Source organism: Cucurbita pepo, chromosome LG04 (assembly GCF_002806865.2).
Source record: "Cucurbita pepo subsp. pepo cultivar mu-cu-16 chromosome LG04, ASM280686v2, whole genome shotgun sequence".
Classification (NCBI taxonomy): domain Eukaryota; kingdom Viridiplantae; phylum Streptophyta; class Magnoliopsida; order Cucurbitales; family Cucurbitaceae; genus Cucurbita; species Cucurbita pepo.
This window is the reverse complement of record NC_036641.1, coordinates 7,669,387-7,685,493: the sequence shown is the minus strand read 5'-3', so window position 1 is coordinate 7,685,493 and position 16,107 is coordinate 7,669,387. Positions and strand designations below refer to the sequence as shown.

At 37.9% G+C, this 16,107-nt stretch overlaps 4 protein-coding genes and 1 non-coding gene across 9 annotated transcripts; 2 read left to right on the top strand and 3 right to left on the bottom strand.

Moving 5' to 3' along the window:
• Positions 1 to 134: 134 nt before the first annotated feature.
• On the top strand, positions 135 to 4,201 carry LOC111793645 (endoglucanase 11-like). The gene is made up of 5 exons (XM_023675624.1): positions 135 to 497; positions 591 to 803; positions 904 to 1,104; positions 1,210 to 1,464; positions 3,251 to 4,201. Exons 1-5 carry the CDS (start codon positions 231 to 233, stop codon positions 3,920 to 3,922), a joined length of 1,608 nt encoding a protein of 535 aa, XP_023531392.1. The 5' UTR covers positions 135 to 230; the 3' UTR covers positions 3,923 to 4,201.
• Positions 4,202 to 4,686: 485 nt separating this feature from the next.
• LOC111792587 (PLASMODESMATA CALLOSE-BINDING PROTEIN 5-like) lies at positions 4,687 to 6,589 on the top strand. 5 transcript variants are annotated; one of them, XR_002814823.1, is made up of 5 exons: positions 4,687 to 5,276; positions 5,383 to 5,410; positions 5,569 to 5,688; positions 6,032 to 6,143; positions 6,452 to 6,589. XR_002814823.1 is itself a non-coding variant. In XM_023674098.1 (4 exons), the coding sequence occupies exons 1-4, from the start codon at positions 4,937 to 4,939 to the stop codon at positions 6,465 to 6,467; spliced, it is 504 nt and encodes a 167-aa protein (XP_023529866.1). In that variant the 5' UTR covers positions 4,687 to 4,936; the 3' UTR covers positions 6,468 to 6,530. The 5 variants fall into 5 exon arrangements, 3 of the variants coding, with proteins under 3 accessions (XP_023529866.1, XP_023529865.1, XP_023529864.1); XR_002814824.1 differs by having other exon boundaries at positions 6,415 to 6,485; XM_023674098.1 differs by lacking the exon at positions 6,032 to 6,143 and having other exon boundaries at positions 6,452 to 6,530.
• Positions 5,297 to 7,319, bottom strand: LOC111792585 (RING-H2 finger protein ATL40-like). The gene is made up of 2 exons (XM_023674095.1): positions 6,391 to 7,319; positions 5,297 to 5,441 (listed from the first exon to the last, which is right to left on the bottom strand). Exons 1-2 carry the CDS (start codon positions 7,260 to 7,262, stop codon positions 5,384 to 5,386), a joined length of 930 nt encoding a protein of 309 aa, XP_023529863.1. The 5' UTR covers positions 7,263 to 7,319; the 3' UTR covers positions 5,297 to 5,383.
• Positions 7,320 to 8,786: 1,467 nt separating this feature from the next.
• On the bottom strand, positions 8,787 to 8,937 carry LOC111794150. Its single transcript, XR_002815042.1, has one exon. It is a non-coding gene; the product is annotated as a U4 spliceosomal RNA (small nuclear RNA).
• Positions 8,938 to 9,695: 758 nt separating this feature from the next.
• Positions 9,696 to 11,020, bottom strand: LOC111792122 (transcription factor TCP10-like). Its single transcript, XM_023673457.1, has 2 exons — positions 10,767 to 11,020; positions 9,696 to 10,644 (listed from the first exon to the last, which is right to left on the bottom strand). Exon 2 carries the CDS (start codon positions 10,580 to 10,582, stop codon positions 9,767 to 9,769), a length of 816 nt encoding a protein of 271 aa, XP_023529225.1. The 5' UTR covers positions 10,583 to 10,644; positions 10,767 to 11,020; the 3' UTR covers positions 9,696 to 9,766.
• Between the last annotated feature and the right edge of the window lie 5,087 nt (positions 11,021 to 16,107).

Below are 16,107 nucleotides of genomic sequence, written 5' to 3'. Positions count from 1 at the left end.
TTTTGGAGTTCTTTTTTACCTCACGTGAGAGTCACGTGCGAATGTCATAACCCCAAGCCCAATTATGCCAAAAAAACAGAAGCACACTTCAATACTTCAATCAGGTTTAAAGTGCGAGAAAGCGAGTGAAGAGAGAGAGAGAGAGAGAGAGAGACTCACATTTTCTCTCTCCCATTTCGCTCCCAAAAAGCAAGTTTCAACGGCAAACAACAAGCAGTTCAACTCCGCTAATGGAGGGGGAGACCACGGTGGCGACCACCACAATAATGCAATGCCGCCGCCGCGCCGGGCCTCCCAAACCTCCGAGATCTTCAGGCCTCTTGATCTTCCTCTCCTTTTCTGTTCTGTGGAACTTCGCCGCCGGAGCTTTCAATTACGCCGACGCTCTCTCCAAGAGTCTCCTATACTTTGAGTCTCAACGATCGGGAAGACTTCCGTACAACCAGCGCGTCAGCTGGCGAGACCATTCTGGCCTCACCGACGGCCTGGAACAAGGAGTCAGTTCCTCAAACTTCTCAATGGTTGCTCTGTTTTCGGTTTTTTAAAGCATCGCTTATGGTAATCGATTCGAGTAATTTTCGGTGTTACAGGTGGATTTAGTCGGAGGATACTACGACGCTGGTGATCACGTGAAGTTCGGCCTCCCAATGGCTTTCACCATAACGATGCTGTCATGGAGCGTGATCGAGTACCGGCGAGAAATCGAAGCCGCTGGCGAATTAGAGCACGCTCTAGAGGCGATAAAATGGGGAACCGATTACTTCATTAAAGCGCACACTAGCCCCAATGTGCTGTGGGCAGAGGTGAATCTCATTCTCAGTTTATCATAATCGCGACTAATCGCATTGTTCCCTAAGCATTTTCCCGCCGAAATTCAGAGTGTCTGGTGTGTGAAATTCACAGGTCGGAGACGGAGATACAGACCATTACTGCTGGCAGAGGCCGGAGGACATGACGACGTCGCGGCAAGCGTATAAAATTGATGAGAGTACCCCAGGGTCAGATCTTGCCGGAGAGACGGCGGCAGCGATGGCAGCAGCGTCGATTGTGTTCAGAAAAACGAACTCACATTACTCGCACCTCCTGCTCCATCACGCGCAACAGGTAACAGAAGTTGAACAGAGTTAGTTACGTTGTTAGAGGAGGAAGTTGATTGAAAACGAAATTAAACTGACTGAATTTGTGTTTGGAAATTTGGATGTGAAATAGTTGTTTGAATTTGGGGATAAATTCAGAGGTAAATACGACGGAAGTGTGGGAATAGTGAAGAGCTACTATGCGTCGGTGAGTGGGTATAAAGATGAACTGCTGTGGGCTGCGCTGTGGCTGTATGAGGCCACCGACAACAAACAGTATTTGGAGTACGTCGTCAACAAGGCTCATTGCTTCGGTGGCATTGGATGGGCCATTTCCGAGTTCAGCTGGGACGTCAAGTATGCTGGCGTCCAACTCATGGCCTCCAAGGTAAATTCTCTTTATTCTTGTTTCTTTTCATTTAATTTTCTTGCTTAACCATAATTGTTTGAGCATACTAGAACTAGTTAAAACTATTATAGCCTCGACCCATGAGTTATAAGTCTAAATCATTAGAAGAGAGTCTAAATCATTAGAAGAGAGTTGATTAAAAATTCATCTCAATTAGTATTATCATACTTCTTCCCATAGTTTGTATGTTAGTAGAATCACAATGTTAGTAGAATCTTGTGTGAGTACTTATTTTTCATTTTATTTTTGTGGGTCGTGAGTTTTCAAGTTAATTACAGTAAAAGTTAAGTTTTATTCTTTCCTTCCTCCGATATAAACTTTGAAAAAGTTAATAGAAAAGAATAATGGAAGATTTATTAAGACTAAAAGTTGAATGGTTCACATCAACGTGTACATGAGTAATAGAAATAGATTTGAAGATTAGAATTTAGTTTATATAGTGTTTATACTTTTTAGAAAGCTAAAAGTTAGTCTAATTAATTTTAAATATTAGAAGTAATGTCGAAAGTTTGATAAAAACCTACCTAAATATAAAAATTTTATCAAACCATGTGAACTGAACTCCTTGTGAGGACGAATTTAGGTTAGAAAGTGACAATAAGATAGGGATTGGAGGAGGAATTAATGTTTAATGGGGAGTGGGATCTTTTGTGAGGATTTTGTGTTTGATTAAGGAGTGTAAGGGGTGATAAATGGAATAAGCGAAGGGGAGGGGAAATCTGGGCATCTCTCACCGTTTTTAAAGCCTTTTTTTTAAAGCTTTTGGTCACGTCAGAGATGGAGTGGCCCCTAATTAAAGGACCCAGTGGACAGCAAGGGGTAAAGTTTTAGAGTTTGAGTCATGTTGGATGGAGCACAAGGCCACGTGCATCCGATACCACAGCAATTAATGTGCCTTCTGCCTACTCAAACCCCTCCACGTGTCCCTTTTCATTTCCTCTCTCCATCTCCCTAGGATCACACAGCTCATTATCCTTCCAAAAAAAAAAAAAAGGGTCTCTTTACTCTTTACTCCTTAATCTTTGTGTTCTCTTTCTCATTCTAGTCCCTCTGTTTAAATGTTTTCAGTTTAGTCCATTTTAAGTGTGTTTCCACCTAGGTTAATATAAATGATCCTGAGTTGATTAGCAAAGAATAAATCTATGTTGATATGAGGTTTATTTAAGAAACTGAAAGTAAAATTATAAGAATTTATGTTCGAAGCAAACAATATTATATTATTGTAGAAGTTCATGATTTCTAACCAATAATTTACATAGTTATATATTTTTTCATATACTATTTTGGTGAACATTTAGCTTAGGACCCCACATTCTAAGAAAATAGTGGTTAGAGTTTAAGTTGTTTCTTAGAATATAAAGGATGTTTTAGCCAAAAGTGAAAGCCCAAAGAGGACAACATCTGCTAGCTGTAGATCTGAGGCGTTACAAATGGTATTCGAGCTAGACAAACGATGTGTCAGCCTTCTCGCTGTTCTCTAAAAAGGGTAAACATGAGGCAGTGTGCCAGCGAGGACACTGAGCCCCGAAGAGGGTGGATTGTGATGTCCACATTGGTTAGGAAGGGGAACAAAGTACCATTTAGAAGGGTTTAGAAACCTTCTCCTGCTAGACACGTTTTAAAACCTTGAGAGGAAGCCCGAAAGAAAAATGGAAAGAGGAGCCTCAATCATTGTTTTAAATATATGAAAAATCAAAAGTTATAATTATAAATTTCTAAGTCAAAACTTCCACAATAACAAGGAGTAATTCTTGTCTCTGTTTAGTTGCTAATGCAGGGGAGGCATAATAGCAACGAGCAAGCCAAAATTCTGGAGAAGTACAAATCAAAAGCAGAGTTTTACCTCTGCACACTCCTCAACAAGAACAATGTCAGCAACGTCGAGCGAACTCCCGCCGGCCTTCTATTCATCCGCCAATGGAACAACATGCAATACGTCACTACGGCGTCGTTTCTCCTCACCGTCTACTCCGACTACCTCCGCCGCTCCAACCACCACCTCCATTGCCACGCCGGCCCCGTCTATCACGAAGACCTCTTCAAATTCGCAAAACAACAAGTAGATTACATCCTCGGCGCTAACCCTAACAACATGAGCTATTTGGTCGGGTTCGGCCCCAAATTTCCTACAAGGGTTCACCACAGAGGAGCCTCGATCTTGTCGTACAGAGAAAACAAAGCATTCATCGGGTGTACTCAGGGGTATGATAACTGGTACGGTCGGGGAGACCCGAATCCGAACGTCCTCGTTGGAGCGGTGGTGGGCGGCCCCGATTGCGAAGACAAGTTTGCCGATGAGAGAGGGAATTATATGCAGACGGAGGCCTGCACCTACAATACGGCGCCGTTGGTGGGCATTTTTGCCAAGTTGTCGCAGATTGAAGAATCGGATCCGGGTCTAACCCGGGAAGACCCGGTTCTGTATACTTCATCTTGAAAAGAAAAAAAAAGGTAATAATATTATTATAAAATATATTGATAAACATGTGTGGGAAATGGGAATTTAATTTTGGGTGAAAAAAGAAAAAGAGAGTGTTTTTTAATAGGTGGCTGAAATTAAGGAGTTGGAAGCCCCAGCTTTTTCTTTTGTAGCTTCTTCATTTATGTTTATATAATTGATATAGTAAAGGTAAAGCTCCCCTATCTCGTGGACTTGCTTTTGCCTCTTCCATCTTTATTCTTCTGTATTTGTATAATATTTCTCATTTATTCCTTTCGTATTTGAGTTGTAGAACAGTGCTAGCACAATTAGGTGAGTTTGGGCTTCAGCCCAGCTCGATTCGTGCTTGATTTTGTCTTATTATTTGGTTTCTCTTTCCATCCAATTTCTCCCCTTTCTAATGTTGAGATTATTAATTCCACGTCATCTGATATTGTCCACCATGGTATGATATTGTCCACCATGGTATGATATTGTCCAACCATGATATGATATTGTCCATTTTGAGCATAACTCTCATTATGGCTTTGTTTTGGGCTTCTTCAAAAGACTTCATGTCAATGGGTTTCTCCTCAATGGAGGCTCCACTCTTAGTCCTTTTTGACTAATGCCTTCAAGGCAAACAATACTTTGTTCGTCATTTGAAGGTTTTACTCAGGGCTTTGTGTTGAGTTTCTCCAAAAAGTCATAAAAAGTCTCATGAATGAGTATGTTGAGTTTCTCCAAAAAGTCATAAAAAGTCTCATGAATTAGTATTACTCGGTTATAAATCCAGTTACTCAGGGCTTTGTGACTTCCATGATTCAATGTGTTATCCAGTTACTCAGGGCTTTGTGACTTCCATGATTCAATGTGTTCACCTAACAAATATGTCCATAGTAAACACTAAAAGACATGTTCTTCTTCAACCCATCTTTTCTTTGCATTTCTCCCATTACTGTAACGGTCACTTCCTCTGTTCCCTCTTAAACCCTCCATTTTCTTTCTCTCTCTAAAACGCCTCTCCTACCAATGGCGATCAATTTCGCTCTCTTTCTCCTCATTGTCCTGATTCTCTGCAGCGCGGCGGAGCCCCAGCATCCCTCGATCAAAGGCCAAGGCGGCGCGACGGAGCTCTGGTGCGTGGCCAAGAACAACGCCGACGACGCCTCTCTGCAATCCGCACTCGACTGGGCTTGCGGTGCTGGCGGCGCCGAATGTTCCCCAATCCAGCCCAGTGGCGCCTGCTACGACGCCTCCAATGTCCAGAACATGGCCTCCTTCGCCTTCAACGATTACTTCCTCAAACACGGCATGACTGACGACAGTTGCTTCTTCCAAAACTCCGCCGCTATCACTTCCTTAAACCCTAGTCAGTTTCTTCTCCCTCCCGATCTCTCAAATTCTCCATCGAATCTTTGTTTTCTTTCCAGATCTGTAACTGAATCGCTCATTGATTTTGATCTTTCTTGTTTCAGGCTATGGAAATTGCAGATTCCCATCTAGGTAAAAACTTTCTCCATGATCTTTAAACACCCTGTTTCGATATAGGGAACAATTAATGTCCGTAATCAAGAAATTAATCATCAACCGTCAACGAATCTCCGACTTTTAAAGCCTTTTTTCCAGTTTAAAGCGATTGATTTCTCTCATTTATGGCGCAGTTCGTTGAGAAATGGGAACTTCTCAAGCCAATCCACGTCCGTAGGGCTGGGACCAAGCGAAAACCTAAGCGGATCGGGTCGAAGATCGGGTCGGATATGGGTTTGGCCCATAGCAATCGGGTATTTTTTCTTTAAACTTACGTTTCTAATATAAAACTTAATCTAGTTTTGTTGTGTTTAATTAGATTGATTGTCATTTCTGATTGGTGGGTTTGTGTATTTATATTTGAATTTTTGTTTTTATTAGTTGAAATCTTTGAGGTTTAATAATACTCGTGATTCTGGAGATAAAAGTAGATACCAATTAGCGATTAGGAGTGACCAAATAAGATAAACAAATCGATCAAATTGAAGTCAATAATCGATATAAGCTAAAGTTTAAGTCGAAAACACCAAAACCCTCTTCTTTTTTTTTTTTTACTGAAGGAGTTGTTTGTTTAAATGAGCATTTTGACTTTCTCAGGCTGTTGTTGCGCTTGCGACAACATTAACGTTGTAGCAATCAACACGTTGAAAAAATTATCACCAATCAATCAGTCGACTACCCGACATCACACCAAACATTTTTTATAAAGGTATGGAAACATTCTCTAGTAGATACATTTTAAAAAACGTGAGACTAACGATGGTCGGTAATGGATTAAAACAGATAATATTTGATAGCAACAGGCTTGAATGGAATGTCACCGATAGTTATATTTTAAGTGGTTGAATTTTTTTTACTAAGAAGTATATATATTTATCAGTCATTTAAATGTAATAAAATATTTGAAATAATTAAGGAGAAAAATATAATTAAGAAAGAAAAAATAATATCTTTACATTGATGTTTGCTGCCTCTCCAAGTCTTGAACGTCGTCGTTTCCATTTTCGCGAACACAAGGTTGAATTCTTCTTGAAGACCTTTCTCTACTTAGAATCCGTCTAAATGAACTCAATCGGGAGCTTGACCCACCACCGCTCTCCGCCACCGGAGCCTCCCGGGGTTCCGGCCGAATCATCGGCGCCGCCTCCGTCCGGCAAATTGGACACGTGGAATGCAACCCAAACCATTTATCAATACATTCCAAATGGAAAGTATGTTTACAATTGGGTAAAACTCTCGCTTCCTCGCCGTCCTCGACGGCGCACAAACACACGGCGCACTCTACGGCAGCTGGGTTTTCCAATTGGTGTTTGAAAACGACGACTGGCAGAGACGCCATGACAAGGGGGTCGAGGCCGGAGTGCCGCGGCGGTCGCGGAAGGTCGCTGGAGTCAACGAGGGCGAGGATTCCAAGGTGGCGGAGAGCGGCTTGGCGGCGGAGAACGGCTTGGCGTCGGGCGTGACGACGGAGGGCGTAACGGGCGTAAATGTGAAGGGCAATGACGAGAAGGACGACAAGAGAAAGGGAAATGATGGCGGTGAGCATAATTCTGTTGTTTAAATTGTATGGGTTCCGGTTAGGGCGGTGATCCACCCAAAAGGGGGAGTCGCCGCCGTCGAAGGAGGAGGCGGACATGAGGTGTGCCTCTGATTGTAGTGAGAGAAAGAAGAGAGAGAGAGAGAGGAGAGGAAGAGAAATTAAAATGGGAATTAGCAGAAAAGAAAGGGAATATAATGGGGATTGGATGTTGGTGTTAAGTGTGAAAGAGAAATTAAAATGGGAATGAAATTTCTTGGAGAAGAAATAAGGGAACTGCCAAACATTCATCAAAACCTCTGTGTTCCTTTTGTTTTTCAATTAAGTTGACTGTTGAACGTTGACTTCTTCTCTCACGTCTCATTTTAAAAATAAAATAAAAAATCTAAAACAATAATTAATGGGTGAAATTATTATTATTATTTTTTTTTGTATTATTATTTTAGGGTTAAATAGAAACTAGTGAAAAAAAAAAAGACAAATAAATGGGTAAAAAAATAAATAAATGTTGCTAAATTATAATTAAAAATAAATAAATAAATAAAATAAGTAAATAAACTGTCACATGGAGTAGATTGCAAATAATTAAAAAAGTTGGGGTCGGAAAGGAAAAAAAAAAATTGAAATTATTGCAATTATTGGAGAGTTTTGTTCTTGGTTGCTTCCCATTTCCCTTAAAAAAAAACCAAGAAAGTCGAAACTCGGTTTACTTTAATTGTCCTGTTAGGTATAAAATAAACAATGTCATATATATATATATATATATATATATATATATAAATTTTGAATATTTTCAATAAAATATTGAACTTTTAAATGTTAATATATATATAATGAAATTAAAACTTTTAAATAATTAATAACTAATTGGAAAAAAAAAATCAACCAAATAAAAGTCACAAAAATAGATGAAATGAAAACTGACATGTAACAACTAAATTTTGGACTAACGAGAAAGAAAAAAAAAAAGAAGATGTAAATTACCAAATTTGCTTGAGGCTTATAGTGTACTGTGTTCGAGGAGAGTATTGTTGACCGCGAGTCCCACGTTGGCAAATTTAGAGATGATCGTGGGTTTATAAGTGTAGATCTCCATTAGTACGAGGTCTTTGATCGTGGGTTTATAAGTGTAGATCTCCATTAGTATGAGGTCTTTTTGGAGAGCCCAAAGCAAACCCATGAGAGCTTAGGTTGACGTGGAGATTCATGATTCCTAACAAGATTCAATGTTTTTGGGGAGCCCAAAGCAAACCCATGAGAGCTTAGGTTGACGTGGAGATTCATGATTCCTAACAAAGATTCAATGTTTGGATTTTATTCCAAATGGCCCATACTTTTTATGTAATATTTAATATTAGAAATCCAATAAAATAATAAATAGGGAATCCGTTTCTTTCCCTTTATTCTTCTTTACATTAATATTTCATTAATTTCAGGGTTGGGTAATTCCGTGGATGACTTGCCATTTACCATTTTCCGTTTGACCGTAGATAATTATTTTTATTTTTTTAATCTCAATTAAATAAAAATAAAATAAAATTTTAAAATAGTTAAATGTTTATGAAAAATTAGATAGTTAATTATTCATGATTTATTAATATTAAATTACAAGGTCAATTTTTAAACTCACCCAAATTATAATATTTACAAAAAGAAACTAAAAGTTGAAAGTCAAATTCATAAAGTTCTTGTCGAACATATTTAATCAAAGTACTTAAATGTGAGAATAAACTGAAATTCTAATAACGTAAAATTTTAAAATAATTCAAATAGAATTTATAACCAAGAAACAAAAGTTTAGTTTAAATATTGTAGGGCTTTACCCCAAAGGGAGCCCTTCCAGAAATTCTCGAAGGCCTGAGCCAAACCCAGGCCTAAGAGGGGGTTTGGAAATAGTTTTCAACCAGCAATTGACGCGCCTCGGTTAGAACCTCACTAGCTGCGTCATTGCCCCAAGCGCAAAGATGAGTAATTCAGCTGCTTCCACTCGCCTTTTATATCCATCCGCGTCAGTCCACCTTCCAATTCTTTTCGATGTGGGACAAAAATCTAAACCCCAATGAGAACGCACCTCTAACCTAAAATCCTTTAATTATAGTGTTCTTTCAAATTCTTGTTTTTTTACGTTCAAATTTTGTACGACCCATTTTAACCAGGAAGACTTAGCTTGATCTAATAGTTACCGTCAAGATACCTGACATATTATTTAGGTTTTACCGGACGTTGTCTTCAAATTTAATCTGACACATGTGTCAATCTAATTGGTCTCAAATTTGATACTTTGTAATTTTGTTATTTTTATATAAATACTAACGTAACAAAATAGCCCAAGTTTCAACTTTGTCGATGTAGACATGAACTCGATTTTCAAATATTAAAAAATTATCTCTCTAAATTTCTTTCACGTTTAAGGAAGAAAGAGTGGAAAATCAAGCAGCTCAATGTTTCACCTAAATGTGAAAGAGGAAAATGGTTGGAATCTTCTAGCTCCGTCACTTTTTCTTGCAATTTCTAAGCCATCTATCGTCTCGTCACACTTAAAATGGTTATTTTTTTAAAGTTCAAAGTTTTTGGAACGATTTTGATGATAATTTTTTATAATTTATTTAAATTTGAGGACTAAAATATAAAATTTTTAAAGAAAATATCAATAATTAATTATAATACACCTAACAATTTCAATAAAAAAAAAATACGAGAAAATATAAATCAATAAATAATTTAAACACTAAATTCGAATTTTATTACATTATCCATAATCCTTTTAGTAAATTGAAATTGGAATAAAATCAAATCTACCGGTGATAATTCGGAGACGACGAATGACTCCCCGAAACGACGCCGTCTTCCACACCTTCACCTCGAATCCGTGACGGCGTACAGAACTCCGACGGGCCCTCGAATCGGCCGCCGTGCCCAGCCGACTGACGAATTTGATTACTCCAACCATGCATCGGAACCTGGGAAAACGCCGCCGTCGAATTTTGCCCCATCAATGGTTGCTGCAGCCACAGCCCGGCGTCGCCTCCTTCGTACCCTGCCGGAATCGAATCACCGATGAGCCGTTGGTAATTTCCCGGCGAAGAGTTTGCATTTTGCTCCGACGGAATTAAGCGTGAATCGTGAAAATTATGGAGAGATAGGGCGAGATCTCGAGGTGGGCCAGTGGGTGTCAGAATCAAATCCACCGGATAGCCCTGGAAATTGATGGAAGTGGTGGCAGAGGTCGTCGGAAAGAATGGTTCAAGCGACGGAGCAAAGTGTCCGACGGCGGATTGTAACTCAGAGGACTCTGTTTCCGTTTCCCCTGTTTTCCGATTTGGGTCAGCGAAGCCATTGGCAATAGGGGAATAAGGAGGAAGCTCTCGAAGCTTGTCAATGGCGAATTTAGCCTTCTTGATTAGCCAATCGACGGCTTTACTGGGCCGATCATAACCCAACTGGTCTTGCACGTCGTAGAATCGGATGGCGGTGTGAGCCGACAATCTGACCCGGCGGTCGCGAGGGCCTTTGGCGGTGAAGACCTTGCTATGGCGGTCTTTCCGGGCGGTGGAGCGGATGATATGGCCACCTTGGACCGGAACAATCTCGGCGGCGGCACTGGATTTCATTTTCCGGAGGAATTTTAATGGTGGGTGTGCTGTGAATTGTGATTCTTCTTATCTTTTGATTGCTGAAAAAGATTGAAACATCAGAATCAAGGAGGGACCAGTGGTAGAATTGGAGGAATTAAATGTGGAAGTTTGTGAAGATGAAAGGGAAGAATCATAGCTTGTAATTAGTGGAGCTTAGAACCTGTGACTCACACAGACATGGCCGACCCTTTTCTACTCCAAAACTTAATGTCAGGCTTACAACAAAATTATTGGATACCAGCTTCTTCATGTAGATGCCAAATTTGTACGTCCAGTCGAGTCCACCTGACCGTAGTGGCTAATTTAGAGAAACGATCAACGATAGCCCACTTTGAGCTTGTTTAGCTATCTCATCTACTTCGATATTTATAAATTTTACTATTTTATTGCGTGATAATCAAATGCAATACCATATTGCAATTAAGCTCATTTTCCACAAACTCACAAACAAAATGTAGCAAGCTGGATTGTTAGCTTGTTTGTGACAAACTCTTCAGTTGACTGATCATTTTACTCGGTCGCTCTTGATTATCTATTGTAAACGTTTCAAAACTTCTTTTTGAATATAAACTTTTTAAGATGTTCGAATAGAAAAGTTGATATGATAAATGATCATCGATCTTTTATTCTTAATTTAGGTAAGCATATTCATCATTATCATTTTATTCCACGTCACTATCACGTATTTTTTATATAACATTCAAATGGGTTTGTATTCCAAAAGATATAGGTAAAAAAAGTATATAAAAGTTAAAAAAAGAATAAAATTATTTTGAAACTAATTAATTTTTTTATATATAATTTAATCTTTAAATTTTATTGGCCGAGTTTGTGGCTATGAATGTAGTGATTGTGAGATGATGTGGCGGCTTCTCATCCAATCGTTTATAAGCCAGCGAGGCATAATACTCATTTCCAAAAAAATCCAACATACAAAAGATTCAAATTTTGTAATTTAGTGACTGCTATATAAGTATTGTAATCTCTCTTCTTACCTACATGTTTTCAATGCAATTGACTTTTACGAATTTTAATTTCAACTGTTATCAACGATTTTTTTCGACCACGTTTTCTAAAATATTTTCTCTCAAAACGTAACTCGAGGTTCGATTATACGTCAGAATGGACCACAAAGTCTAATTTTTACATGGTTAGCCTGTTTGCTGGATCCACACACACCGCACAAACGCTAGCCAAGTGCCTAGAAAGTGCAATTCTGACCCATCATATCTTTTTTTTAGTCAAGGAATTCAATTTTTTTTTTATTCGGTCAACCGGACCAACCCAAAAATAAAGTTTATAACCCACTTGGACTCTACTATACTTCTAATACTATAATAAAAATTAAGAATATATTACATTTATAAAAAATATCATAGATATACATTATGACTCGTGACTATTCGATATTTGAGTTTTACGAGATTTAGTTATTAATTTAATATATATATAATTTCTAAATATTTATAATATGTAATGACTCGTAAATATTTTATATTTGAGTTTTATGAGATTTTAGTTGTTATATTAATTTCTAAATATTTATAAAAAAATATGACTAAAATGGCGTGAATATTTAATATTTGAATTTTATCAGTTATTAATGGAATATATATAAAATTTCGAAATAATAATAAAAAAAATCAACCACTAAAATGATTTTCGGAAGTCAACGCGCATAAAAATGAATGCTGACGTGGCGCATTCCAATTGGATATAGCCGAAAATTTTGGATTTGGCTCCAAAAACCAAAAAATCGCGGGTTTCAAAAACAAAATCTCCCTCTCCGGTCTTCCCTTCCCCCTTTTTTCCGACCAAAAAATTTCATTTTCACTCTCAATTCACCAAAATTTCATATCCAAAACCCAAAATGATTTCCATTCCAATTCCCACCAAAACCTCCAACATTATAACCCCACATTCCCTTCTCCTCCACCACCACCACCACCACTTCAAATCTCAATCTCTCTCTCAATCCTTCATCGTCTTCAATGGAGTTCGCCGCCGTCCGATTCCCCTCCGGCAAGGAGAACCTCCCGCCGCTTTCCCAGAAGCAGTTCCCCCCAATTCCAAAGAAACCCATCACCAGAAGAAGATTGAATCGAAAGCCACTCGCTGATATAACCAATTCCTTTGAAACCTCTGTTCGCTTTAGCTTCGTTCAAGATCATTCCAGCTCTGTTGAATCTGTTTGTTTACAGCTTAATTCCAAGAAGAGGAAGGCTGCTGATGAAATTTGTTCTGGAACTGCTAAATCGCTCAGAATGGGATTTAGATAACTGGTTGAATTTTTTTCTTCTTTTTCAATTCTCTTATAGAAATTCATCCCCTCGTTGATTTCTGTTCTTCCCCAGATTATAGAATTTATACAAATTTTGATCTGATTTTGCCATCTCCTTGATTCAATTTCTTGGAATTAGAACAGTTTTTTTATGCATAATTTGTTGTTTTGTTTTCCAATCGAGGCCGTAATGTCCCACATTGGTGGGAGAATTGAATGAAATATTCTTTATAAGGGTGTGGAAACCTATTACTATCAGATGCGTTTTAAAGCCTTGAGAGAGGTGAAATTTTGGGTAGTGCTGGATTCTTTTTTAAATCTCATAACTAAAGCAGAGGAGTTGAAGGCTGACACTAGAAATGCATACACACAATTGATGAAATTTGGTTCGTTTGTAGTATCTTAATGCTCCTTCGTGCACGTAAATGACAACGACATCGTTTTGGTAGTGTCTCGAAATTGCTGAAGATTTGGATCTTGGAATTGGTGGAGATCATCCGTGTGATCGAACACTTTCTCTCTTTTTCTTTAGTTTTTGTTGTAATTATTTATATCCAGAATTTGAAATTTGGATTCGACATTTAATGGCCTTGGTTTTTTCTTGCATACCTTGTGATATAGTCACGTTACTCGTTTTTCGCTTCTAAGAGTGAAGACTATTTCTTCAACCTTTAATTCCTTCGAAATCATCTCTTCGAAATCCTTCAAAAACCCATTTGTAATTGGGAAAGAGAAGAAAGTGGAGGAGGACGGAGAACAACGAAACACGAAGAGAGGGCTAAAACTCGAGAAATGGAGTAGAAGAGGAAGAATGTGTAAACCTAGGGATTTTAAAGAACTTTTTTTCCGACACTAATGCTAATTCAAAGCATTAGAAAATTCGTTGAGTAAAGAGAGTCGAACTTTAGTTTTGACCTTCTAATGAACGAGTTTGACTTAATGTGAGGTCATACCGATGAGGATCACTTACATCACCCCATTCGAAAAAAATTGAGTAGCTCAACTCTCAAGTGGTACACACGAGGGACTAAGTTTGTTATTATCATAATTTCTCATCGTTTCACTCCCCTCAACCGAACTTTGATCATAATTTTGATTTAATTTAAGCATTAAAATCGTTATTCAACATATTTTTTACTTTAAGAATCGAAATTATTATTATCATTTTTAGATTGAAAATATTGTTCGCTTTGGTTCTTTAGATATCGCTGTCAACCTCACGGTTTTAAAATACGTCTATTAGAGAGAGGTTTGTACACTCTTACAAGGGTGGCTTCGTTTCCCTTTCCAACTAATATGAGATTTCACAATCCACTCCTTTAGAGGCCAGCTCCCTTGCTGGCACACTGCTCAGTGTCTGCCTCTAATATCAATTGTAAAAGTCTAACGCTAGAAGATATTGTCTGTTTTGAACTGTTACTTATTGTTGTCAGCCTCACAGTTTTAAAACGCATCGTTCACCTCTCTCTCGAAAAAAGTTAGATATTCAAATTTTCACGTACTATTAACCGAAAAAATAAAAATAAAAAATGAAAACTTTACGAAAAGGGGCTTATCCACTAAATTATATTCAAATACGTCTCCACTTATCAGTTAAATACAAATAAATTACATAAAAAAAAGTTATAGTGTGAATATTTTAAAGAGAGCTTACTAACCCATTAGTCACCTTGTCATTATTTAACCAAATATAGTACACATTAGGAGGCTAGCTTTTTGCCTTTTCTACTCACCACGTTGTATACCGACCATCTTTTTCTTCAACGATCGTCCTATAGAGTCATCGGTCTCTAATAGTCTCCCGTGCATCCACTCTCAATAATAATCCTATCACGAGCTTGTCTTTTATCATAGGTTCACTCGTACACGTCGTCGCGTGTCATGTCAGCCACTACTTATTGAACTGGGTTTAACTATCTTCTCTTCAAACGAACATCGACACTCGAGGCTTCAATCCATACTGCTACATTGGAAGCTTAGCTTGATCTCAATAAAAACTGAGCTAGAAAAAGCATTTGGACGTACGTCATGTATATAATATGGTAGTTGATGGTTTAATTGGTGGTTGATAAGTGGAGTCTGATGAAAAAAGTGGGAAAACCCCCCAAACACATTTGTTTATATAGTTTTATATGATTGTGACCTTTCACATAGTCGTAGGGAACTCTTTGGGGCCAATTTGAGAAAATGGGTCCTCTTTTAGGTCACTCTCCTACGTCATTAGGGTATACTATTCTAATTAGGGTATACTATTCTTAGAAACCTTTATAAATTTTTTCTTTTTAACATATGATTTGTATCGACTCGAGTTTGAGAAAGTCTATAAAAAATGATTAAAACGACGGCGAATTATAGAGGAAATGCTAAATAAAGATTATATTTTTTTCCCGAAAAGTTAACAGTGAACTAGGTTGAAGGATCAATTCTGAACTTTATTGGAAGTTCAAGGACTTAACTTATAAATTTTAAAACTACGAGGACTAAAATGAAATAAAATCTCCATGATATATATTTTAACCATCGACTTATTTTGAAGAATAATTTTTATAAACGCGGTCACTTTTACGTAATAATTATAATAATAAAAAGGTTGGTGATTTTATGTGTATATAAGGGAGGAGAAGGGTTCCAATTTCCAGGGAGTTGAGGATAATTGATTGTCTTATTTGTTTTAAACTTTAATTTTGGATATTTTAAGGTTTTTAATTTTATTTTGTGGGAAAGGAATGATGGGAACTACAAGAAAGTCGTTATGGGGTTGGTTTTGTATTATGTTGATTCTTCTGTCTTTTGCAGCTCTGTCGGAATCTCGGATTCTGGTGGTTAAAAGAGAGAGTCTCACGGCGTTCCGACAGCGGCTGGTTCAGGTGAACGGCGGAGCTCCTCCCAAAGTGGTTGCCAGGAAGTATTATTTGTCGTCGAAACGGTATATCCCCGGCGGACCCGACGCCAAACACCATTAAAGATCATGTGTTGCATGATGAAATTACAGTGCTCCCGCCGATCCGGCGGCGGATTTTTTTTCATGCAGAAATGGCAGAGACTGATCGTTATTGCCGTTTTTAGTTAATTCGGTTGCTCTATTTTCGTGTTACTTTTGTGTGTTTCTAATGAATTTTGAGTTATTTTCTAAGGGCCTAAATTATATTTTCTATTTCGTTTGTCAAATATTTACTTTTAATTAGAAATTATTATTTTTTTTTTTAAATTAAATATTTTA